Source organism: Rhinoderma darwinii, chromosome 5, assembly GCF_050947455.1.
Source record: "Rhinoderma darwinii isolate aRhiDar2 chromosome 5, aRhiDar2.hap1, whole genome shotgun sequence".
Lineage (NCBI taxonomy): Eukaryota > Metazoa > Chordata > Amphibia > Anura > Rhinodermatidae > Rhinoderma > Rhinoderma darwinii.
Window position 1 is genome coordinate 328507284 of NC_134691.1, and position 27074 is coordinate 328534357.

General features: G+C 44.5%; 1 protein-coding gene across 1 annotated transcript in view; it reads left to right on the plus strand.

Moving 5' to 3' along the window:
- Positions 1-26922, plus strand: part of ANKIB1 (ankyrin repeat and IBR domain containing 1) — a 101740-nt gene extending 74818 nt beyond the window's left edge. The window contains exons 13-20 of the mRNA XM_075827690.1: positions 9665-9751; positions 10234-10300; positions 12047-12192; positions 13741-13919; positions 19545-19596; positions 22048-22156; positions 23104-23147; positions 23228-26922. Of these exons, the coding sequence (XP_075683805.1) occupies positions 9665-9751; positions 10234-10300; positions 12047-12192; positions 13741-13919; positions 19545-19596; positions 22048-22156; positions 23104-23147; positions 23228-23944 (1401 nt within the window). The 3' untranslated portion in view covers positions 23945-26922. The remainder of the gene's footprint in view (positions 1-9664; positions 9752-10233; positions 10301-12046; positions 12193-13740; positions 13920-19544; positions 19597-22047; positions 22157-23103; positions 23148-23227) is intronic.
- Positions 26923-27074: the final 152 nt, after the last annotated feature.

Sequence of the window (27074 nt, forward strand, 5' to 3'; positions counted from 1 at the left end):
CCCTACAAGGTAGTAGTGCTCCCTATGTGCCCCCACAAGGTAGTAGTGCTCCCTATGTGCCCCCACAAGGTAGTAGTGCTCCCTATGTGCCCCCACAAGGTAGTAGTGCTCCCTATGTGCCCCCACAAGGTAGTAGTGCTCCCTATGTGCCCCCACAAGGTAGTAGTGCTCCCTATGTGCCCCCACAAGGTAGTAGTTCTCCCTATGTGCCCCCACAAGGTAGTAGTTCTCCCTATGTGCCCCCACAAGGTAGTAGTGCTCCCTATGTGCCCCCACAAGGTAATAGTGCTCCCTATGTGCCCCCACAAGGTAATAGTGCTCCCTATGTGCCCCCACAAGGTAATAGTGCTCCCTATGTGCCCCCACAAGGTAATAGTGCTCCCTATGTGCCCCCACAAGGTAATAGTGCTCCCTATGTGCCCCCCCAAGGTAATAGTGCTCCCTATGTGCCCCCCCAAGGTAATAGTGCTCCCTATTTGCCTCCCCAAGGTAATAGTGCTCCATATGTGCCCCCACAAGGTAATAGTGCCCCCTATGTGCCCCACAAGGTAATAGTGCTACCTATGTGCCCCCCCCCAAGGTAATAGTGCTACCTATGTGCCCCCCCCCCAAGGTAATAGTGCTCCCTATGTGCGCGCCCAAGGTAATAGTGCTCCCTATGTGCCCCCCCAAGGTAATAGTGCTCCCTATGTGCCCCCCCAAGGTAATAGTGCTCCCTATGTGCCCCCCCAAGGTAATAGTGCTCCCTATGTGCCCCCCCAAGGTAATAGTGCTCCCTATGTGCCCCCCCAAGGTAATAGTGCTCCCTATGTGCCCCCCCAAGGTAATAGTGCTCCCTATGTGCCCGCCCAAGGTAACAGTGCTCCCTTTGTGCCCGCCCAAGGTAATAGTGCTCTCTATGTGCCCGCCCAAGGTAATAGTGCTCCCTATGTGCCCGCCCAAGGTAATAGTGCTCCCTATGTGCCCCCACAAGGTAATAGTGCTCCCTATTTGCCCGCCCAAGGTAATAGTGCTCCCTATGTGCCCCCACAAGGTAATAGTGCTCCCTATGTGCCCGCCCAAGGTAATAGTGCTCCCTATGTGCCCGCCCAAGGTAATAGTGCTCCCTATGTGCCCGCCCAAGGTAATAGTGCTCCCTATGTGCCCGCCCAAGGTAATAGTGCTCCCTATGTGCCCGCCCAAGGTAATAGTGCTCCCTATGTGCCCGCCCAAGGTAATAGTGCTCCCTATGTGCCCGCCCAAGGTAATAGTGCTCCCTATGTGCCCGCCCAAGGTAATAGTGCTCCCTATGTGCCCGCCCAAGGTAATAGTGCTCCCTATGTGCCCGCCCAAGGTAATAGTGCTCCCTATGTGCCCGCCCAAGGTAATAGTGCTCCCTATGTGCCCGCCCAAGGTAATAGTGCTCCCTATGTGCCCGCCCAAGGTAATAGTGCTCCCTATGTGCCCGCCCAAGGTAATAGTGCTCCCTATGTGCCCGCCCAAGGTAATAGTGCTCCCTATGTGCCCGCCCAAGGTAATAGTGCTCCCTATGTGCCCGCCCAAGGTAATAGTGCTCCCTATGTGCCCGCCCAAGGTAATAGTGCTCCCTATGTGCCCGCCCAAGGTAATAGTGCTCCCTATGTGCCCGCCCAAGGTAATAGTGCTCCCTATGTGCCCGCCCAAGGTAATAGTGCTCCCTATGTGCCCGCCCAAGGTAATAGTGCTCCCTATGTGCCCGCCCAAGGTAATAGTGCTCCCTATGTGCCCGCCCAAGGTAATAGTGCTCCCTATGTGCCCGCCCAAGGTAATAGTGCTCCCTATGTGCCCGCCCAAGGTAATAGTGCTCCCTATGTGCCCGCCCAAGGTAATAGTGCTCCCTATGTGCCCGCCCAAGGTAATAGTGCTCCCTATGTGCCCGCCCAAGGTAATAGTGCTCCCTATGTGCCCGCCCAAGGTAATAGTGCTCCCTATGTGCCCGCCCAAGGTAATAGTGCTCCCTATGTGCCCGCCCAAGGTAATAGTGCTCCCTATGTGCCCGCCCAAGGTAATAGTGCTCCCTATGTGCCCGCCCAAGGTAATAGTGCTCCCTATGTGCCCGCCCAAGGTAATAGTGCTCCCTATGTGCCCGCCCAAGGTAATAGTGCTCCCTATGTGCCCGCCCAAGGTAATAGTGCTCCCTATGTGCCCGCCCAAGGTAATAGTGCTCCCTATGTGCCCGCCCAAGGTAATAGTGCTCCCTATGTGCCCGCCCAAGGTAATAGTGCTCCCTATGTGCCCGCCCAAGGTAATAGTGCTCCCTATGTGCCCGCCCAAGGTAATAGTGCTCCCTATGTGCCCGCCCAAGGTAATAGTGCTCCCTATGTGCCCGCCCAAGGTAATAGTGCTCCCTATGTGCCCGCCCAAGGTAATAGTGCTCCCTATGTGCCCGCCCAAGGTAATAGTGCTCCCTATGTGCCCGCCCAAGGTAATAGTGCTCCCTATGTGCCCGCCCAAGGTAATAGTGCTCCCTATGTGCCCGCCCAAGGTAATAGTGCTCCCTATGTGCCCGCCCAAGGTAATAGTGCTCCCTATGTGCCCGCCCAAGGTAATAGTGCTCCCTATGTGCCCACCCAAGGTAATAGTGCTCCCTATGTGCCCACCCAAGGTAATAGTGCTCCCTATGTGCCCGCCCAAGGTAATAGTGCTCCCTATGTGCCCCCCCCAAGGTAATAGTGCTCCCTATGTGCCCCCACAAGGTAATAGTGCTCCCTATGTGCCCGCCCAAGCTAATAGTGCTCCCTATGTGCCCGCCCAAGCTAATAGTGCTCCCTATGTGCCCGCCCAAGCTAATAGTGCTCCCTATGTGCCCGCCCAAGCTAATAGTGCTCCCTATGTGCCCGCCCAAGCTAATAGTGTTCCCTATGTGCCCGCCCAAGCTAATAGTGCTCCCTATGTGCCCGCCCAAGCTAATAGTGCTCCCTATGTGCCCGCCCAAGCTAATAGTGCTCCCTATGTGCCCGCCCAAGCTAATAGTTCTCCCTATGTGCCCCTGCAAGGTATTAGTGCTCCCTATGTGCCCCCGCAAGGTATTAGTGCTCCCTATGTGCCCCCGCAAGGTATTAGTGCTCCCTATGTGCCCCCGCAAGGTATTAGTGCTCCCTATGTGCCCCCGCAAGGTATTAGTGCTCCCTATGTGCCCCCGCAAGGTATTAGTGCTCCCTATGTGCCCCCGCAAGGTATTAGTGCTCCCTATGTGCCCCCGCAAGGTATTCGTGCTCCCTATGTGCCCCCGCAAGGTATTCGTGCTCCCTATGTGCCCCCGCAAGGTATTCGTGCTCCCTATGTGCCCCCGCAAGGTATTCGTGCTCCCTATGTGCCCCCGCAAGGTATTCGTGCTCCCTATGTGCCCCCGCAAGGTATTAGTGCTCCCTATGTGCCCCCGCAAGGTATTAGTGCTCCCTATGTGCCCGCCCAAGCTAATAGTGCTCCCTATGTGCCCCCCCCAAGCTAATAGTGCTCCCTATGTGCCCCCCCCAAGCTATTAGTGCTCCCTATGTGCCCCCACAAGGTATTAGTGCTCCCTATGTGCCCCCACAAGGTATTAGTGCTCCCTATGTGCCCCCACAAGGTATTAGTGCTCCCTATGTGCCCCCACAAGGTATTAGTGCTCCCTATGTGCCCCCACAAGGTAGTAGTGCTCCCTATGTGCCCCCACAAGGTAGTAGTGCTCCCTATGTGCCCCCACAAGGTAGTAGTGCTCCCTATGTGCCCCCACAAGGTAGTAGTGCTCCCTATGTGCCCCCACAAGGTAGTAGTGCTCCCTATGTGCCCCCACAAGGTAGTAGTGCTCCCTATGTGCCCCCACAAGGTAGTAGTGCTCCCTATGTGCCCCCACAAGGTAGTAGTGCTCCCTATGTGCCCCCACAAGGTAGTAGTGCTCCCTATGTGCCCCCACAAGGTATTAGTGCTCCCTATGTGCCCCCACAAGGTATTAGTGCTCCCTATGTGCCCCCACAAGGTAGTAGTGCTCCCTATGTGCCCCCACAAGGTAGAAGTGCTCCCTATGTGCCCCCACAAGGTAGTAGTGCTCCCTATGTGCCCCCACAAAGTAGTAGTGCTCCCTATGTGCCCCCACAAGGTAGTAGTGCTCCCTATGTGCCCCCACAAGGTAATAGTGCTCCCTATGTGCCCCACAAGGTAGTAGTGCTCCCTATGTGCCCCACAAGGTAGTAGTGCTCCCTCTGTGCCCCCACAAGGTAGTAGTGCTCTCTCTGTGCCCCCACAAGGTAGTAGTGCTCCCTATGTGCCCCCACAAGGTAGTAGTGCTCCCTATGTGCTCCACAAGTTAGTAGTGCTCCCTCTGTGCCCCCACAAGGTAGTAGTGCTCCCTCTGTGCCACCACAAGGTAGTAGTGCTCCCTCTGTTCCCCCACAAGGCAGTAGTGCTCCCTATGTGCCCCCACAAGGTAGTAGTGCTCCTTTATACAGTAGGCTTACTGTACTTCTATAATGAGCTCCTTCTTTACACAGAGCGGCGTGAGGCAGTGAATTCTTGAATTCTCCTCCAGAACACCAGAGAGAAGGAGATGGGAGGAGAATTAAAGATACACGCGCTGCTGCACGCCACGCTGTAGAAGGAAAGCGCTTATTAAAGAAAGGAGTACATCCTTGCAGCCTTAGTGTGGCGAGGGGGGCCTGTGGGTAACACATGAGTGCCATATCAATGAGTAATGCAAAAGACAAAGTTAGTTAGCACCTCTTAAAAAAAAAAAAAAAAGTTAAATAAATGGGCCGTGGCAAATCTGATGTGACTGCAATGCAAAAGTAAAAAAAACAAACAAAGCTGCAGCAAGAAATGTGCAAAAATTGAAATTTAGAATCGTTTTACATTGGATTACTGCTTTATTTACTGTATGTTAAGCCGTGTGGTGGCGGGTGGGCCCACACAATTTGATCGAAAACTGTTCTAAGAACCTCACATTTATAAGTGTATTAAATATAGCAATAACTATGTCAAATAATTAAACAGCTTAATGTTTGCATATATCTTCGCGCCCGCAGAGTTCTGCTACATCTTTGTATCTTTGCTCAAACTAATCCGTACGATACCGTGGGGGAGATTTATTAATATTCACAAGCAGAAACTGCACCAAATTTTTTTACACTGCTCCCTATGTGCCCGCCCAAGCTAATAGTGCTCCCTATGTGCCCGCCCAAGCTAATAGTGCTCCCTATGTGCCCCCCCCAAGCTAATAGTGCTCCCTATGTGCCCCCCCCAAGCTATTAGTGCTCCCTATGTGCCCCCACAAGGTATTAGTGCTCCCTATGTGCCCCCACAAGGTATTAGTGCTCCCTATGTGCCCCCACAAGGTATTAGTGCTCCCTATGTGCCCCCACAAGGTATTAGTGCTCCCTATGTGCCCCCACAAGGTAGTAGTGCTCCCTATGTGCCCCCACAAGGTAGTAGTGCTCCCTATGTGCCCCCACAAGGTAGTAGTGCTCCCTATGTGCCCCCACAAGGTAGTAGTGCTCCCTATGTGCCCCCACAAGGTAGTAGTGCTCCCTATGTGCCCCCACAAGGTAGTAGTGCTCCCTATGTGCCCCCACAAGGTAGTAGTGCTCCCTATGTGCCCCCACAAGGTAATAGTGCTCCCTATGTGCCCCACAAGGTAGTAGTGCTCCCTATGTGCCCCACAAGGTAGTAGTGCTCCCTCTGTGCCCCCACAAGGTAGTAGTGCTCTCTCTGTGCCCCCACAAGGTAGTAGTGCTCCCTATGTGCCCCCACAAGGTAGTAGTGCTCCCTATGTGCTCCACAAGTTAGTAGTGCTCCCTCTGTGCCCCCACAAGGTAGTAGTGCTCCCTCTGTGCCACCACAAGGTAGTAGTGCTCCCTCTGTTCCCCCACAAGGCAGTAGTGCTCCCTATGTGCCCCCACAAGGTAGTAGTGCTCCTTTATACAGTAGGCTTACTGTACTTCTATAATGAGCTCCTTCTTTACACAGAGCGGCGTGAGGCAGTGAATTCTTGAATTCTCCTCCAGAACACCAGAGAGAAGGAGATGGGAGGAGAATTAAAGATACACGCGCTGCTGCACGCCACGCTGTAGAAGGAAAGCGCTTATTAAAGAAAGGAGTACATCCTTGCAGCCTTAGTGTGGCGAGGGGGGCCTGTGGGTAACACATGAGTGCCATATCAATGAGTAATGCAAAAGACAAAGTTAGTTAGCACCTCTTAAAAAAAAAAAAAAAAGTTAAATAAATGGGCCGTGGCAAATCTGATGTGACTGCAATGCAAAAGTAAAAAAAACAAACAAAGCTGCAGCAAGAAATGTGCAAAAATTGAAATTTAGAATCGTTTTACATTGGATTACTGCTTTATTTACTGTATGTTAAGCCGTGTGGTGGCGGGTGGGCCCACACAATTTGATCGAAAACTGTTCTAAGAACCTCACATTTATAAGTGTATTAAATATAGCAATAACTATGTCAAATAATTAAACAGCTTAATGTTTGCATATATCTTCGCGCCCGCAGAGTTCTGCTACATCTTTGTATCTTTGCTCAAACTAATCCGTACGATACCGTGGGGGAGATTTATTAATATTCACAAGCAGAAACTGCACCAAATTTTTTTACACTGGCGCATGCTGTATGATACATTTATTAGACACGCTTCTCTTCCTTACACCACCTCTTAGCTGGCGTACTTTTCGCCAATATTTTGCAGCAAGAAAAATGTTGCTTGCCTTTAATAAATCCGGTGCATTTTACAACTCATTTTAGTCATGCCCCTTTTTAAAACGGTCTAGGCTTAAAACGTATCTAAAACACATAATAAATGTGGCACGCGGCATGTACACCACTTTTTGGCGCAATTTAAGCAAAATGCGTCAGAATTCTAGCTCCGTTAATCTCCCTTAATGTCCTTATAATATAATACTCTCTTGTACCACAAGTGGTTGCTAGTCCTTGCAGGGAACAGATGATAGAAAGGCATCTACTGCCTACTGTATAGTGTGCAGCGCATCCGGTGGAGTACCTTATAAGGCCCTGTTCACACAGTTTTTTTTACAGGCAGAAAATACTGCCTGGAAAAAATCAGCTCTGTTTTTTTTTTTTAAGTGGTTTTGCACCACACGCTTTTTTTGATGCGTTTCTTGTCAAGTTTTTTGCCGCAGTGTTTTGCTGCATTTTTTTAGGCAATTTTTTTGCCGAAAAACGCGTAAAAAAACGCGTTTATTTTCACCTCCCATTGAAATGAGGCAATTTTGGCCGTTTTTTTACGTGGATTTTTCTGTGGCAAAAAACTCAGTGTGAACAGGGCCAAACAGACTTATCAACTTCTGTTTGTTGTTTTTTTTTTTTTTGTTTTTTTTTTATAGGAAGATTTTTTTCTCTAGATGAATGCTATTTAACAAATATGCAGAACCTGGACAGTAAATGTAATTCAGGGTTTTCCGCCTAGAATAATTTTTTTGGTTTGAGAACGAGATTTTAGCTTCAATTTCAAAAGCTGCTTCACATTTCTTAAAAAACACGGATTGTGGCACAGTAGTAATTACATGCGCGGCTGCTCGGCCCTCTCTGCGTGCTCACAATCCATTGCTGAGTCAAACTAGTAATCTGGTATTATGGTCACAGGTCTATTATCTGCAGCGCTCTGTGAGACAGACAATCTCTTTATAGTTCTGCTTTGACAAATGTATAATGAGAGTTATAGACGGCAAAGAATCCGCCCCATGAAAGTGTTCTCCGCGCATTCAAAGACTGAATAATCCAACAGCAAAAAAATAAATAGAAGTGTCACCTATTTGCAGAATGAAAGTAATGCACAAGACCAGTAGCGCTATCATCCCAGCAAATGTATTAAAGGGACATACCCTAATTGTTGACGGTTCTTGGATCGTCCCAGTGCTGTTTGTATTTCTACATGGATGCTAAATGAATTCAGGTGCAATGTTTCACATCTGTCCACTAGGGGGCAGTGGTCTTTTGCTGCTAAAGAAAAGGGAAGTTGGTATGTTTGGGAGGGTTTTACTGTTCTATGCATTAATTACTTTAATAGTTTTCTGTGATGTAATGCTGGGTAGGTATAGAAAAGGATTATTTGATGCTGAAAGTTTTGGACAATCCATACATGTAAGAAGCTAATCACAAATTGTCCCCCAGTGATCAGCTGGAAACCTGTCAGTGTTTCCCTGCAGCGCCACCACAGGGTAAATTGAGCATTACACATTAACGCTATTTGTTAAAAAGGTCCCTTGACAATAAGCAGCTCTCAGTATCCCCTGCTGGGACCCTCAGTGATCAGATGATATCTGTGGGGTAACATGTAGTAAGTGTTCAATTTCCCTGCAGCGCCACCGCAGGAGAAATTAAGCATTACACAGTACCCATTCAAATCAGTGGGTTGTCTGTGTAATGTAGGACAGGACAGGTGCTCCAGGACCAGAGAGATTGTAACCACTCTCCACTCTGGCCAAGAGATGAAAATCCTGAAAAGAGACCCCCCCCCCCCCCCCAGAATTCCTTTATAGGGTATATGAAAATGGGTTTTCTAAACTGGACAACTCCTTTAACAATGTTATACAAGTCTGAGTTCTCCTGCTTCATTAGGTCACAGGTATGAGCAGTGATTACAGCGTAACTCTGTTGGAGTAGTCAAAAAAAAAACACGTTCAAATTAATGGCTCAGACTGCTGCTTTGCCCTTCCGCCATGCTTTACACTGCAACTCTGTATTCTCAGATTGTCTGCTGTGTATTCGTATAAATCCTGCCCACCAGGAATAAGATCAGATAATTGACCTTACAGCAAAGGATAGACTAATTATAAAGTGAATATACCTCCTGTGAGAACAAAAGATGATCAGATAACTTCTGCAGATAGACTGAGAATAACAAGTGTTAATTAGGAGGATCCTAAATTCCTCTGTCTACTAATAAAGCTGCAAAGATTTATGGTTTTCTGTGCTGAGCATACTAGACTGCCAAGATTAGGTGATTTGTGAAACTATCACCTGACTGCGCTGTCACACTGCCCGTCACACTGCCTGTCACATTGACCATTCGATTATTTCCTTTATTGCCTATAATCCTCTTGTATTATAAACTTTCGTTCTTCCCTACTCTGAAACATCAATATCTCCCAGGCATCACTATCGCCTTACACTAATAGACTATGGGCCCTTACAAAATGGGGATAGCCTAAGGTAGTCAACCCATTAGGGGCCTTGACCTATACATCGACATCTATCTGTAGCCAGTGGAGTAGCTATAGGGGTTGCAAAGATAGCAGTCACACCCGTCTCCTGCTACCGGAGGGAGCCTAAAGGCCTCTCTGGCAAATAAAAAGACACCAATATTATAAATGGTAGATGTGGGGCCCTGTTATAGATTTTGCATCCGGGTCCAGGGAGCTTCACGTTACACCTCTACAACCAAACCATTTACAATATCTTGGATAGTACAGAAGAACTGAAAAACACACAGCAACCATTACATTGGATCCATATAGCATTGTACCTGGTGCAGAGTAACTCTTCGCTCACCATGGGGTGCAGTGTTATGATAGAGCGGCGTCACCCGGCGGCACATAATACATGCTGCCTTATCTGTTTTTCAAGAAAGCTCTGCAGAATCTAACATGAGATCCATCCCACCGTGTTTATAAAGCGATTATAGAAGACTTTGTATCTTGTTTTATTTTAGGCGGAAAAGAAACACAAAAGATTCCAGGAGTTGGATAGATTTATGCACTATTATACAAGATTTAAGAACCATGAACACAGCTACCAGGTAACATTCACTTTATTCCTTGTGACTCTGGTTATGGTAAAGACACCACCCACTGCTGGATCTGGCGGACTCGGCGTGACAATTTATTACATGGTCTTCTATTTATTTGAAAGGGTGTCATGTAATAGTACCTGTAGGTAGAGATCGTCTGGCGCCTTTGACCCCGCCCATCAAGTAGGCCACGCCTTAACTCATGTATGTCTTTAAGATGTTTTATCTTCTCTTACTAACTAAAGCGGGGGACTCTTCACATCTAGCACCCTCTGTGGCCTTGTCCTTGCCCTTCTTTGGGTGTCGTCTTCTCCCACAGATCCCTGATCAACTAAGTAACATATAAATAACCATTATTACCTATAAATGTGCTATGTCCAGTGTATTCATATGTAAGTTGTCCCTTTAGCACTCCCCCCCCCCCCCCCCCCCCCGTGCCGCCAATAGGTGCAGGCCTATACGTTTCACAACATTTCGCATCCTCTTTCCAGCTAGAACAACGTCTTCTAAAAACCGCCAAAGAAAAGATGGAGCAGCTGAGCAGAGCTCTTAGTGAAGGTAAGATCCAGCATTATTTAAGGTGATATGAAAAAAATAGCAGATGGTTGTCAGTAAATTGTATTTTTGAAAAGGTATTAGGCCTTATTTTTCTAAACTGTCTAACAGTAAATCTGGCCATGTTGCCCATAGCAACCAATTAGAGCTCAGCTTTCATTTCATAAACTGCTCTGGAAAAATGAAAGCTGAGCACTGATTGGTTGCTATGGGCAACAAGGCCAGATTTACTGTTAGACAGTTCAATTGTATAACTTTTCGGCCACATAGACAGAGAAATCCGCCGCATTATACAGTAAATTTGCTGCGTATTTTCGGTGCGTTTCGGACTATTATATTAAAACTTTCTATGTACAGTAGGTTTCTGTAGAGTAAAGGTTAGCTACTGTATCTGCTTGTATAACCTACTCTGTAGGTCAGTACTATGTTTGTGGTTTACTTCCACCCATAATCCTATTATCTCATGCTAGAGCTCCGGTCATACATATAACAATCCCTTTACTTCTGATTCCAAGCATTTTTCTTAATTCAATGCCTCTGAAATCCAAAAATGAAGCATATTTTCAAATCGTCTTGATTAAAAATTCTTACCGTTTTGTGTATACAGCTCCTATGCAACTTGGCTTCTAAGATTCTGATTCTATTGCACTATGGATATATACTAAACGTCTGTATGTGGCCAAGGAGGCATCTTATCCCTTTCCTCCCCTCCAGTGCTAGTGCATGTGAAACAATAAGTTTGGGAGAAGAATCGCTGCTCAGGCTGCTGTGTATCTGGCTGGGAGGCAGCTTGCTGTACCAGAAACCATTCCCTGCTGCTCTGTCAGCAGTAAGAGTCAAAACACCATCTCTTTTTAGATCACCTTTGCTTGTATTGTGAAGACTTGCTTCAACATTCACCAACCGAAGACGGGAAGGATTATAAATGAGTTGAGCCCCAAAGAGGATTCATTCTAAATTTAGTTTTCCTTTAAATCTATACTATACAAATAGCATGTTATGCATTTCTTTCTCATTTGTCTTTTTATAGAAGGGACAACATCTTCTGTGGGTCCAGCTGTTGTGACCCATGGTGATCGGCTGCTTAGCCGACGGGCCTCTGCAGGGGAAGTGTAGTATTACATGGCTGCATCTAGTCCGTAGGGGACCCCATCTATGACATCATATGGACAGGGGTATTTTCTATGTGATAACCACTTAATGGAGCATTCCCATCCTAAACCTGTTGAATGCAGTGCGCCCAAAACGACAAGTCCATTATTGTATGTTTCGTGGCATTTGCATGTTCTACAACAGGAACGGACACAGACAGCAGAGGGCCTGTGTGCAAGAACAGTATATGGGCCCCTTACTCTCAAAAAATGCCCGCATTGTGCTCCTCCTTACGTCTCAAATCGAGTCCACCAGTGTTTGCGAGTCATGAAATTCACAAGCTCAGTCCCTTACGTGCAATCTGATAGACAGTAGGAAGCTGCTTTTAAGGGCAGTAATCCCTCTAAACTATTGGGCCCCCGTACAACAGCACAGGTTGCCCATATGATATGTCTGCCCCTGTTACGCAAGTGTCTTATACCATAGTGTTTCTAACCAGTCAAAAATCAGCTTTTCATTCAGGGAATGATGAGTCTACCGCGGTTCTGACAACTGAGCTCAGTAGCGCTAAAGAGTATTTTACGTTATTGGAGCGGACGTGTCATTCTGTAAGCTCGGCATCGTCTGACATATTGGTCTGTCTACCATTCCTTCTAGCTGAGGGAGGCTGCCCGGACACCACGTTTATTGAAGATGCTGTACAAGAGCTACTCAAGACCAGGCGCATCCTCAAGTGTTCTTATCCCTATGGTTTCTTCCTGGAGCCCAAAAGCACAAAAAAGGAAATTTTTGAGCTAATGCAGGTAAATACTTCGCACTAAATAAAATGGTTTTCAGTATTTATATTTTATGTAACAATCCGAGCAGGAGCCAAAATCAGCTGGATGGTCATTTTAATGTAAAGCAAAACCTAAAGGGTAACTAAACGTTCAACAAACTTCTGACTTGTCATAGTGATATGTCAGATGTTTCGATTGGTGGGGGTCCGAGCACTGAGACCCCCACCAATCACTAAAACTATTCAGCCAAAGTACTCGTGTGAGCGCTGAGCCGCTTCGTTTCTGTTCGGCTTTTTCTGGAAAGCCAATGTATCGGAGTACGGGCTCATAGACTTTCAATTGGGCCTGTACTCCGCTACCTTGATTTCCGGAAATAGCGTAACAGAACCGAAGCGGCTCAGCGCTCACACGAGTACTTTGGCTGAATAGTTTTAGTGATTGGTGGGGGTCTCTGTGCTCGGACCCCCACCAATAAAAACTTCTGACATGTCTAACCTGCTGAATTTACCAGCAACATACTCTCACCCTCCATATTTGTCCAAATGAGCAACGGACCTTAACCCAACTTTTACTTCGGACCACTGTAGCCGGGTGTACACCATGACACCTCAATCCTCAATGTCGTGTAGAATTCAGGAAGCCGGCTTTAAGATACTGACGAGATGGTACAGAGTCCCCTCCAAACTCCACAGGTTTTACCCCGAGGTCTCCCCCATGTGTTGGAGGTGTGGTTCCCAGGTAGGTGACCTTTTGCAGACCTTTTTGGAGCTGCCCCAGTCTGACTGCCTTCTGGGACAATGTCTGGCACGTCACCTCCAAATTTACTGACTTCACGCTGCCCAAGTCACCTGACTTCTTCTTGCTTCATCTGTGTGACATCCCTATCTCTACATACAAGAAATCGGTGGTACGTCATTTAGTTAACACGGCTCGCACAAGTATCCCAGCCCTTACCTTTGATAATAAAAAACAGAATTAAAAAAAAAAACTTGTTGAACATTTAGTTACACTTTAAAGGGATTCTCCCACGATTAAATATTACATATTGCTGTTCGATCAGGAAAAACATAACTATTTTACAATTGGAATAATTTTTATTAAATGCTCCCGTGTAGATATTGCTGTTACATACTTGTTATGGCGCCCCCTGGTGTCCTTTTGATTCTCTCTCAATGTCCACCTAATGTGTCCAACCACCCTGATCCTCTTGTACACGGGTGGTGGAGGGATTCCTACTATTGTGCAGGCCAGCCAATAAGAATTAGCGGCTTCTTCCACAAGACATTTAATCGTGGGACAACTCCTTTAAATCTACATATTCATTTGAGTAACTTTGGAGATCATATGTTTTATGTGCATAAAGATTAATTTTATAATGGTATTATGAAAAGTTCTGCAACTTTCTAATATACATTGTGTATCAAGTCCTCATCAAAATCGCTGCTTGCTTGCAGTGGGTGGAAATGTTGTTTATATATAGAGGCTGAAGGAGGATGTGGAGAGCCACCATATTTCTTTCTCCGCTTTAGTGTAGAATAAATAAAAATAATCCATTGTATTGGCCCTTTGCAGACAGACCTAGAAATGGTGACTGAAGATCTGGCCCAGAAGGTGAACAGGCCTTATTTGCGCACTCCCCGCCACAAGATCATCCGGGCGGCATGTCTCGTGCAGCAGAAACGCCAGGAGTTCCTGGCCTCCGTGGCACGTGGTGTGGCTCCCAATGACTCTCCTGAAATGACAAGACGGAGGTAAGGTCATTATTTACTGACTGGTGGTTACTGTATTGTAATCTGTGGATTTGGAGAAGGCTGTAGACCACGGCAATTCATAAGTTATTACTAAGGGTATGTTCACACTGAGTTTTTTTTCAGATTTTGATCTGCCTGCACGCCGTTTGCCGCATTTTTCCGTCTGCGGCCATTGAGCGCCGCGGGCAAAAAATGCTGCAAAATACTTTCTCTGCCTCCCATTGATGTCAATGGGAGGTCAGAGACGTAAACGGCCGAAGATAAGGCATGTTGCTTCTTTTTTTTTTTTTTTTTTTTTTTTTTTTTTTAAATCAATGGGAAGCATTTTCGGCCGTTTTTTGGCGCAGTTTCCACGTAAAAAAAAGTGTAAAAAAAACTGTCAACTGGCCCTAATCCGGTAAGAGGATTTCCATAGCACCAATGAACGTTTGTTACGTGAATTTGGTAATTTTTTTATCCTCCTTTACTAAGCGAGTTAAAAGCAGAATAAAGTAATTTACAAACTATTGACAAGCTACTTTTTCCAATATTCATATTTTTCCAGAGGTCTGACTATGAGCCTCATATGTTCACCTTTTGAACACCATCTTACAGTTTATACATAAATATAACCTATGTAACAGGTTGAGTTACTGTGTACATACATTACATCACTGAAGTGATCCTGAGTTACATCCTGTATTATACTCCAGAGCTGCACTCACTAGTCTTCTGGTGGAGTCACTGTGTACATACATTACTTATCCTGTACTGATCCTGAGTTACATCCTGTATTATACTCCAGAGCTGCACTCACTATTCTGCTGGTGGAGTCACTGTGTACATACATTGCATTACTTATCCTGTACTGATCCTGAGTTACATCCTGTATTATACTCCAGAGCTGCACTCACTATTCTGCTGGTGGAGTCACTGTGTACATACATTACGTTACTTATCCTGTACTGATCCTGAGTTACATCCTGTATTATACTCCAGAGCTGCACTCACTATTCTGCTGGTGGAGTCACTGTGTACATTACATTACTTATCCTGTACTGATTTAGAGATACATCCTTTATTACACTCCAGAGCTGCGCTCACAATTCTGGTGGTTGTCATTAAAAAGCTTGTCAATAGACACACCCCTAATAGCTTAGCCTGAGCTCCTATAATGCAGCAGAACAGTTCGTTTTCCATACATCAGATTACTGTGCAGTTCCTGGTGTAGAAATGTCACTTACCCAAAGAAGAAATCACCAGTGATCAAGCACTGTGCAGAGACAGGCAGCAAGGAAGATATCTGCTCTGAAGCCTGCAGCATTATGAATGTAGCTCTGGAATATAATACAGGATGTAACTCCGGGTCCGTACAGAATAAGTATGCAAATCTAGGCTCTGTTTTTATTTCCGTCAAGGCTGTAAGAAATAGCGCAGCATGCTGCGATATTTGTTCCGGTAAAACGACGGACTTCTGATGGATTCTATTAAAATCAATGGGAATCTTTCAGGCGCTGTTAGTGTCCTTGATGCATTGGCTCCGGTGCTTCAGTTTTTTCGGTCTTCTGTTCCTATAACAAAACAGAAGAACGGAAAACCTTAGCGCAGATGTAAACAAAGCCTAACGCCGTATCTCTTGCATATTAATCCTTTTTGTAAACCGTGAAAAGGTGGATAAAAACTTCAATGTCACTTATCAGTTCACGCTTGTCTTTAGACCGCTATTAAAGGGGTCTTCCAGGATTAGAAAAACATGGATACTTTCTTCCAAAAACAGCGCCACACCTGTCCACATGGTTGCATGTGGTATTACAATTTGGCCCCATTCACTTCAATGGAGCTTCGCTGCAATACCAGACACAACCCGTAAACAGGAGTGGTGCTGATACTGGAAATAAGCAGCTGCGTTTTTCCTATTCTGGAAAGCCCCTTGAATGATAGGGGTAGATGTGTATTTATGCAGTACTTCGGGGTGTGGTCTGTTACATGGTGAGAATGTGTCATGCAATGCAGTGGGGATTCCCTATAATATCACTGCTGATAGATGACATTTTTTTTTTTTTTTGTGATTTAAAAATAAGTCACTTTTTATAGAAAATGCAAAAATAAATATACTTGAGACTAACGTTGCGTGCGTGGCGCTGTGTAACTAACGCTAATGGCTTAGTCATTGTCTCTTTCTGCATGATGGGTTCCTGAGCCGCTGAGATTTCATTGCTCACATTCATTTCACCTCGGGGGCTCTAAATATAGTCCCGCCAGTCAGAAGTTCATCTGAACAGTGAGCGCCTTCCAAAAATAGCGCACTCTATATCACGTCACCGCAGCATCCAGGTTTATTTCTGTAAATAGAAATCCCTGAGAGAGGTCATTCCGGTATTATTACGGTTGGGACCCTCACATTTCCAAGAACAACGAGGCCGCGATGCTCTCCTGTGTTGCCAGTCCTAGCCAAGCACTGTTGTGGATTGAACTCTGAGTCTTTAGGTTTTGGAATTGGTGAAGATACCACCAGAATTTAGCCCCCCCCTTCCCCCTCCCCCAATGATAAGACATTTTTGGCATATCTAAGTTTCATTGGTGGGAAAATTCCTTTATCCGTTTCGCCGCCGCAAAAAATATTTACACTTTCAACATGCACAAATAAAAACTGAATTTTAAAATGAAACTATATTATACACACATACACATATCTTTTTGTATTAAAAGTAGACCCCATACACACTGTAAAAACGCCATCCAGCACTTTACACTTATGGGCGTCTTCATGCCATTTTTCATTAAAGTGGAACGTTGTATAAAACAATCATAAAAAGTCATGAGTCATGTTTGTATCTAAAAGTCTGAACCAGGCAAAGTCTGAGATACACAACAATCCTATAGATAAAAGTACAAGATGTGCAGAATTTATTCATGCTACTTATGTCTGTCTCCACGCAGATATTATCACAAAACCACCGGAAATGAAAAGACAAAATATCTCCACTTCCGCGTCAGTCAAGAAATGGTCTGAATAGGTGCAGGGGGTGAATAGATGTGCAACTGCTCAGCTTCTTGTCCCTGCAGTAGGAAAAAAGCCCCCCTTCCCCTCCTGTAAATGTGACCATTGGAGAGTACATACCTCTCTCATTGGTAATAGGGATGACACAATGAAGAAAAGTTGCCTGGTCCCTGGGGCCACTGGTGGCTGTACAGGGGAAGAGATGACGTCCTCGGCTGTGATCTTCCTTCTTGCGTTTACTCGCAGCTTCCTCCTCCCTCCTCCCTCCCCTACACAGACACAGAACCAGGAAGTAAAACTTTTCTTTCTGCTTCCAGACGTTAAATATTACACACAGAATAGTCAGCCGGGTATGATTTGAAAGTTAGTGTAGGTAAACGTTTGACAAACTTCTGACATGTCATAGTGACATGTCAGAAGATTGGATTGGTGGGGGTCCGAGCACGGAGACCCCCACCAATCGCTAGAACTAAGCAGATGAAGCCCTCGTGTGTGCGCTCAGCCGCTTCGTGTCTGTTTGGCTTTTTCCGGAAATAAATGTATCGGTGTACGGACTCAATAGAAAGTCTATGAGCCAGCACTCCGATACATCGGCTTTCCGGAAAAAGCCGAACAGACACGAAGCGGCTGAGCACACACACACGAGGGCTTCATCTGCTTCGTTCTAGCGATTTGGTGGGGGTCTCAGTGCTCGGACCCCCACCAATCCAATCTTCTGACATGTCAGAAGTTTGTCAAACGTTTAGCTACACTTTAAGATTCTGAGCATCAATATGATAGATTCTAAGATCAAATTTATTTTTCCTATGTTTTCGCCACGGAAAGCATTTAACTTGTTAGCGACATGTGATGTTAACTGTACGTCACAACATAAAGGGGGGGTATAGAGCGGGCTCACTGCAGCGGCCAGGATTAGAGATTACTCAGATCTTAGCCATTCAACCATTTAGATTCCGTGGTCAATAGCAACCGTGGCACCTAAGCCGCTAGAGAGATTTTGATGATCCTCCTCCGTCAGCTCTTTGCCCCGCGGGGGGCTGATGGTTCTCATGGCATTCTGGGAGACTAGAGAAGGCCCACGGTCTGCCATCTTTCTGCTCCTGTGAAGCCCTGGCATAGGTTAAAAGTACCATTCACTGCAATATAGAAGTATTGCAGTGTATGGTACTAGTGATCAAACGATCGCTTGTCCTATTCCCCTAGGGGACTAAAAAAACGTTAAGTAAAAAAAAAAAAAAAAAAAAAAAACCTTTTCCCATTTTTCCTCTAAAGTAATGTAAAAGAAACAAAAAAATTTGCATGATTGGTATCGCGCTTTCTTAAAAGTCTGAACTATTTTAATACAACGTTTAACCCGCACGGTGAAAGACCCCAAAAAATCACCCCAGAATAGCTTTTTTTTTTTTTTTTTGGTCACTAAGGGGGGACATGATTATCTTATATAAATATATTAATGGCACATACAAAAAATATGGTGAAATCCTGTTCCTTGTAAAACCCCCTCAAAAAACAAGGGGGCACTCCCTCCGTCTGGAGAAAAAAAGGTTCAAGCTGCAGAGGCGACAAGGCTTCTTTACTGTGAGAACTGTGAATCTATGGAATAGCCTACCGCAGGAGCCGTCACAGCAGGGACAGGAGATGGCTTTAAAAAAGGGTTAGATAATTTCCTAGAACAAAAAAATATTAGCTCCTATGTGTAGAAATTTTTCCTTCCCTTTTCCCTTCCCTTGGTTGAACTTGATGGACATGTGTCTTTTTTCAGCCGTACTAACTATGTAACTATGTAACTATGTAACCTTGGCTTTTAAAGATATTGGAAAAATAAAAAAAGTTATGGCTCTCAGAATATGGCGACACAAAGCCATTTTGATTTTCTTTGTAAAAGTAGTAAACCTAAAAAAAATATATATAATAAGTTTTGACACAAAGAATAAAGTTAACATGTCGTTTTACTGCATGGCGAACACCGTAAAAGCGAAACCCAAAAAACAATGGGGAATCGCTGTTCTTTTCCCATTCCACCACACACAAATTATTATTTTTTTTTCCGTTTTCCAGTACATTATATAGAACTTTAAATTGTGGCACTAAAAACTACAGCTCGTCCCGCATAAAAAACAAGCCCTCATACGGCTGTATCGACGGAAAAATAAAGCAGTTATGGCTTTTGTAAAGCAGGGGGGAGGCGCCAAGGGGTTAAAGCCATGACATATCACATACGTCTTTTGTCAGTGAAGGGGTTGTCCAGACTGAAAAAGCCTTTTAACATTGGGGTCTCTAAGATTTAGTAGAAATTGATTGGGGGTCCCCCTGAATTATGCTGTTTGAGGGAGCCCTATGATTAGGTGCCATTACACCTGCAGGACTGAATGGCTCCCATTGAAATCTATGGCCGTCTGTTCAGGTCTAAGGATGCCCAGCGCAGCGCCCGGCTGATAAGTGGGCTCCTTATCGGAGAACTCTCCCTAAAATGACTCCAGCCACATACATGAGATTTTCCGCTCAATAAAGAAGATATAATAATCCTTGTAACCTGTTATGGGCCTCATTACTCGCACAATGTTTTTACCATGTATCTGTTGCCGTACAATCCATGTGAAGGGCCCTGCGTTCTTACCCTGCCTATTGTTTTCTTTGTGCTTTAGTTTCGCTGGAGGAACATGGGACTGGGAGTATTTAGGATTTGCTTCCCCAGAGGTAAGAGGATGTTTGGTTCCCAGGTTGGTTGAATATCTTCTTCACATCAGAGTAATGACTATTAGTTGTGTAGACACGAAGGCCGAGGAATCCCGGTTGTTTTGATCATCACTTTCTTTTGCTAATTCCTCTATCAATTTTTCATGATGTTTTTACAGATGACGTTTATTTAGATTTACAGTCCTCACAAATTTATTCTAATGTCACATTCGGTCATGTGATTATTATTTGTCTGGTTTGGTAGATGCATTTCAAGATACCCTATTAGGGAATTCTGAATAACTAAACGGGATCCCCCATTTAGGACCCTCCTCTATTAGCCAGAACAGAGCTGCTCTGTATTTCCCTTTGGAGAACCCAACTCGTCCGCCGTGCATTACACAAACCGCTCATTGATTTTTGATGAGTACCATGTAATGCTACATTTACCCTGTGGTGGCGCTGCAGGAGAATTGAACACTTGCTGTAGGTTCCCTCTTTGATAACCGCTAATCTTTTGGGGTTTTAACAGCAGGACTTCTTGTGATCACCTTATCCTCAGAGGACCCTTCTACCAAATAGATTTTGGACATTCCCTATCGGCTGTCAGAACATGGTATCAGAGACGTTCAGGTGCAGAGATTAGAACTGTATTGGCCCAGCAGCATCTCTCCTAAGTAAAGCCGAGAAGAAGATGAAGGGGAACAGTGCCCTAAAAAGTGCTCGATCCCCTATGTTCTGACACATGGTAGGGGTCACCGTGCCTTTACCCCCACCAATATTATTTTCAGACATGATTTGGCAGATAAAATAGAATATATGAGACAATTGCATATCTAACAATTCCTTAATATATTGTCATTATTCCTACGTTTATCCCGGGATTGCTTTGATAATTACATATATGGCAGTCAGGGAAATTCACATTTGGAAAGACACCGTAATGTGGAAAGCACTGACAGGCTTCAGGCTGCTGTAAATAGTAGTTTGTAGTCTGCAACTGTGTCCTATAGCCATTTGCGGTCTAATCTTTCATGCATTTTATAAGAACGTTTTTTTCCTTTGATCATTAATGGCATATCCATACGACTTGCCATAAATGTCTGATCTGTGGAGTTCTGACCCCTGAGACTCGCATCAATGCCTACAACAAAAAGGGATGCGGCCTCTTCTGCTTTTTCTTTCCTTACCAGTGCATCGCCAGAATCGCTATATAACCTCATGCACTTAAAAGGGTTCTGTGTTGCAATGCTCCACACACTGCCACTGTTTCAGACTACATATCAGACATTAAAGGGTCTCTCCGCTTTGGACAATATGTTTATAAGACGGTTCCTTGACAATAAGCGGATCACAAAGTGTCCACCTGCTGGGCGCCCCAGCGATCATCTGTAATCTGTGGGGTAACCTGGTAGTAGGTGTTTAAAAGCTATGGACACATTTTGGGGTTCCTTTTGCATTTATTCTGTGTTAAAAATAACTTTGGTAATTTACCTTAAATAAAGTGCATTGTTTGCAGCTTCTATGCATTACAGCACATAGAAGCTGCAGAATCCCATTCACAGCCGAATCCATCAGTGAGCTGCAGTGACTGCTCCGCTGACAGCGGCTCCTGAGTGATCTTCTAAACTCAGTTCTGACCAAGTCAGAGTGGATCCACGCTCAAAAGCACACAGAAGCCGCTGCAGACAGCCGTCAGAGCAGCTCACTGACGGATTTGGCTGTGAACGGGATTCTGCAGCTTCTATGTCGCGTCATACATAGAAACTACAGAAATGAAACGGTTTAGTAATTTACTTTAAAAAGTTATTTTTAACATAAAATTAAATGCATTTCATTAAAAAAAAGACCCCAAAGGTGTCCATAGACTTTCATTTCCAGCATTACAGTGTCCATTCATATCAATGTGTTGTCTATGTTATACAGGACAGAGCGAGAGACGCTCCTTATAACCACTCTCCACTCTGACCAAGAGGTGAGGATCCTGAACAGACGACCCCCCTCTATTAACTCAGAATTCCCTAAAAGTGAACCCACAAATTCTACTGCTGAACCCATTGTATGGGCTGAAGCTGGAGGCCTCCCGCACAAAAGCTCCCTCCAACATGTATACTCCTTTAATGGCATATCTAATGCATGGCATCAGTGTTTATTGTGGGGATTCCTATTTGGGGAATTGCTATTTATGCGGTTTGTGATATGTCTGATTTTTATTTTTTGGGCTACTTGACAAAACGGGATGAGTTTTTGGGAACTGTATTTTTATACATTTTTTTCAAGGGAAAATTTAGTTTTCATTATAAAAGAAGTTTTAGGAACATATCCTGTAATGATTGAAAAATAAATAAACTGCTTGCAAAATCATGAGAATAGCCTGTAATGGTATAGCACAAATGATGATAATCGTGTCTATGTCGTGGTAAAGAAGGATTCATTTTCCACTTAACGAAGTGTCACTGAATCTGTGTGCAGGAATATGCAGAATTCCAGTATCGGAGAAGGCACAGGCAGCGTCGCCGCGACTTGCACAGTATGAGAAGCAACACTCCCGATCCGGATGATCACACGGAAGACACGTTAGGTAATTTTTTATTGACCGTAATATATTTCCTGAAATATGCGCATTATAGGACTACAGCTAGGTCTCCATGGCGACTTTTGGTCTTGCAACCTCAATGCTTCCCTATGGTCAAGTTGTGACAGAAATCTGACCTTGACTGATTTCTTGCAATTTTAATGCAACTTTTCCCCCATAGGGAAACATTGAGGTCACGCGGTCACGTTGCGTTATCCCGTGATTTTGCAAAGACCGTCACACAACCAAAACTCCCCACGGAGCCCTAGCCTAAGAGTTGGGAAATGAGTAGAAGGTAATCCTGCTAATAAGATTTTTCCGGTATAGCATTATCCGGCTGTGCTCTCTGTCTGCTCTCCCTGGTGGATGCCTGTACCTTATACGTAATGGAGTGGGGATACAGGGAAGACATGATTGTATACCATGGGGTGTTCTATTGGATACCACAAGGAACGGAAGACCGAATACAAAAGATGAATATTGTGTTGTAAGGGTGTGACCAAGTGTTGCGATTTTCAAAAATTGCATCAAAAACGCCGCAGGCATTCCAAATATAGCTGCAAAACCGCAACACAGCAGCTGCATGTGTCCTCACACTGTATGTACAGTCTGACACTGATTCTAGACATTTGGGGGGGCTGAGGATTCTACTTTGTAGACTGGATTTACCATTCATCACAACAGCCCCATTGTTTCCGAAGCAATAAGACCACTCACTATTGTCCTGGTTTGTCCTGGACTGGTTGTTCTCTGAAGAATGGCAGACTTCTAGCCTGTGATTGAGCCACAGTAGTAAACTAGCATTGCAGCCCCTTCATTCTGGGGATCGATCGTGGTCTGTGAAGATCTATAGCAGAAGGGTCAATAAATTCAATATACTAATACATTATATACAATAGATAGAAATGTATATGCCTTAATTTTTGTTTCGTCATTCTTCTTCATCTTATCAGATACTTTGGAGGTTCGTGGCACCAGAAGACACGGCACATCCACGGTGAGTTCAGTCACTCTCTGGATAATGGGCACGATTCTCCACTAGACCACATACATCTTACCTTGTCATTTCATTTCCAGGCACTGAGCTCGCTAGATGATGACGATCCCAACATCCTTCTGGCCATTCAGTTATCTTTGCAAGAATCCGGTCTCAACGTTGATGAGGAAACAAGACTGTTCCTCAATAATGAGTCGTCATTAGGAGCCATAGGTTCTTCTCTGCCCACCAGGCTTGACCCGTCACCGTTAAGCGTGGATAACCCACGGTCAGCACTCAGTAGTTCCGAACTGCTAGAACTCGGTGAGAGTCTGGTCAGGCTAGGAGCCAGTAATGATCCCTATGCATCTGACCGAATACATTCACACTCCTTCACTGACGTCCCAACCTCCAGTAGTGACCTTGACTCTTCTAGTCAAGATCCCAACATGAGTGAGAACCTTCTGGGAAACATTATGGCTTGGTTCCATGACATGAACCCTCAAAGCATTGCCCTTATTCCTTCTATGAACTCAGAAACTGACGTTGACCTACCACCGGGGAATGCCAGTGAACATCATGTGCCCGACGTAGCCGAGGAGCATGCACTTTTTCAGGACGCGCTAATTCATGAAGACCCAGAAACCCGTCTAGACGAAATGACTTCAGAGGAGACGGCGCCTCAGACCGAAGCAGTGTCGCAGAGCGACGAACACAACACCAACGACATCACGAGCAGTTTGACCAGTTCGGAAGATATCTCAAGTAGAACTCCTGAACCTTCCACTGAATGGGTTGAACAAGTCCATTTGGTATGAACACCACCAACCAAACTGTCTAGGAGTTCACACATGGAGGTCATAAACCGATGAAGATGCCATTACCGACCACTGCAAGGAAATGGATAACGGCTTTTGGATTTCCAATGAGTCTTTTAAACCGACTTGAACTTCCGTTTTTTTTTTTGCATTTAATGGAGTTTGCCTTTTTTTTCTTCTTTTTTTTTTTTATTCCAAGGAATAGGGTGAAATCTTATCTTCTAATAAAATGCAGTCATGATGTAGCCTTAGTTTGGTAACATTTTTTTTTCAGTAATGTTTTTAGGTAAGAAATTTAGTTTAGAGCCTCCCCAATGATGCTGAAACACGTATCACTCCACTTCTATTATTTTGTATCACGTTCACGTATTGATGACTAATCTTTTTGAATACGGCCATGAAACGGCGTTATTAGAGAGAAGACTTGATGTGCAGGTTACTTTTGTGGTTCCAGCCTATACGACGTTGTCAGTGATGTCACTCCTCCTGTATTGTGTGTCCAAGACACGGTGAAATAATTGATCATGTGCAATGATGGCGTCAAGTATGAATCATTCATCACATCCATATAAAGTGGACCTGGCAATCCATGAGTGAACGGAATCGTGCTCCCTAGGTGATTTATTTTTTATTCTTTTTTTTTTTTTACTTAAATACCCACTGTTTTCTTCCCTGCTACATTGCTATTATATTTCCAGGAATTTTTTTTTATTTCATGAGAGAAAAAAAAATCCCAAAAATTTTTCACTTTTACACCGGTCCATTTGCAATGGAATTCAATTTTGCCAGATTTTCTTTAGACAATGGGGGAGATTTATAAAAACCTAGTGAGGGCATATTGTGGCTTTCTCAGTCATTGTTTTTGGTTTTTTTTGAGTATTGAACAGTGACTATCTGCTCTATTAGCGCCTATAAATATCTATATTTACAGGTGATCGCGCAAATATTAATAGGTGATAACGCAAATAGTCACTACAGCACTTCGTACCATTGGTCCAAACATGCACAATAAAAACTGGGATAGAAGTTATCACTGTGGGAAAGCACTATATAGAACAAATGCTATACTGGTATATAGGTATACAGACTCTCATACCGGTTCTATACGTAGAATGTTTCTACTTGGCCTTTCTGATCCCTTTTGTGTGGGCTCCGGTCTGGTTTCCACTAAGGACCACGGTCCATATAGTCCTCGATAAGTGTCAGTCTGGTGAACCGATAACCCAGTAAAGGTATTTGAAGGGAGAGTGCCCCCACCAGTGGCGTATCTCCTGACAGAATCTGCAACGGAGGAGCCACACAGATGTGAACAGAGCCTTACTCCTTGAGGTGTAAACTTTTTGCTTATCTACAGATGTGAACTGATGCAGTGTATTCTGTATTTAAACTGTGATCAAATAGTGGAGCGTATGTTATATGTTGGTGTGATCTTTATTAGACTGTTGCGGGTACGGTGAATACCATGTGATCCAGGAATCTATGCGTTATATTATACAAAAAAAATATATAAAATAACTTAAATACAACCTTATTACAGATATTCCGATCTGTAACATTCACCTATGAAAATTTAAACTGATAAAATATTTTAACGTAAAGTACAGTTATAATTAGAAGTGTTTTTGACCACTAATGATGTCATGTCCTGGAGAACCAATGGTCCTTCAAAATGGGATCGGAGGAAAAGTACGTGAGGCCCGGTGGTCCTTTTATAAGACTACAAGTTCCTTCCCTCATACAGAAAGTTTTGGATTCATATTATTATAACATTTATGGAATTTGAGGTAATTGGTTCCGTTATTACGTTTGACGTTTATTAAAGAAAAAAAAAACTATATAAATAAATTTAAAATATTATGACGCAAATTAGTTGAGTGATAAAGGGGTCAAGTAAGTGAAATGATAGGAAATCCAGAACAGTGCGTCTACGAACGTTGTAAAGTTTTGCTGTGCTGACTGGAGGTAAAAGTTTGGTAGATTTATTTCTTTTTATTAATTTTTATTTTCTCTAGGCCTCAGTGTATGCAGATTGTAGGGGGAACTTGACCGGCACATCCTGAGGTCTCCCCCCTTTAACCAGTTGATGTCACCTTTTGGTTCGGATTTGGCGCTAAAATGACATAAAGGTTAGACCAGTTTCATGTGGTTGGAATATGGCCACACTGTAGGCCCTGAATACTCCATCCATGCTTCCTGTATTGCTAGCGAACCAAACTTAGATCACCATAGAACCCTATTTTGATCAAAATTAGGTTCAATGGAACCGTGTGAGGGGTGTCTGGGTGTTGCAACGTAATACGGATCTTAAAATGCATCCATATTATGATCACGTGAAACTAGTCTTAAAGGGGTTGTCTCATGAAGACACCCCAATCCATATTCCATATTAGGGCATATGGATGTCATAAAGAGGGAGCCCCCACATTGGACCACCGCTCCGAGCCAAAATGTAGAGTCACTCTGTATTAGCTACCATGTATCATTACTGTACAATTCCCCTGCAGTGGCCGATACAGGGGAAATGTCTGGCTGGCCAAGGCTTCCCCCAGCAGAATCTGTTGTTTGCTGGGGGTGTTGGGAGCCCAACCTCTATCTATTGGCTTTTTGCTGGAGGTGTCAAGATCCAGACTCTTAGCGATTGGCTGTGGCTCCCATATAAAAGGGGTTGTCTGGGTTTTTCTGAAGCACGGAGTGCGGTCATACTTCATGATACATACCCTGCTACAGATGCATACAGGGATTAATGAGAACCTGGAGAAGCCCTTTAAGGGTATGTTCACACGGCCTATTTTCGAACGTTTTTCGGGACGTAAATGGGAGAAAAATCGGAAGCAGAACGCCTCCAAACATCTGCCCATTGATTTCAATAGGAAAATGACTTTCTCTTCCGATGGAGTGTTTTTCGCTGTGTTTTTTTACGCGTAAGAAAACGGCCACGAAAAAGAAGTGCAGGACACTTCTTGGGACGTTTTTGGAGCCGTTTTCCATAGACTCTATTGAAAAAAGCTCCAAAACCGGCCGTAAAAAACGCAGCGAAAAACGGCTGAAAATCAGGAGCGGATTTCCTTGAAAACAGCTCTGTATTTTCAGACGTTTTTGAGTTTGTGTGTGAACATACCCTAACCGTTTT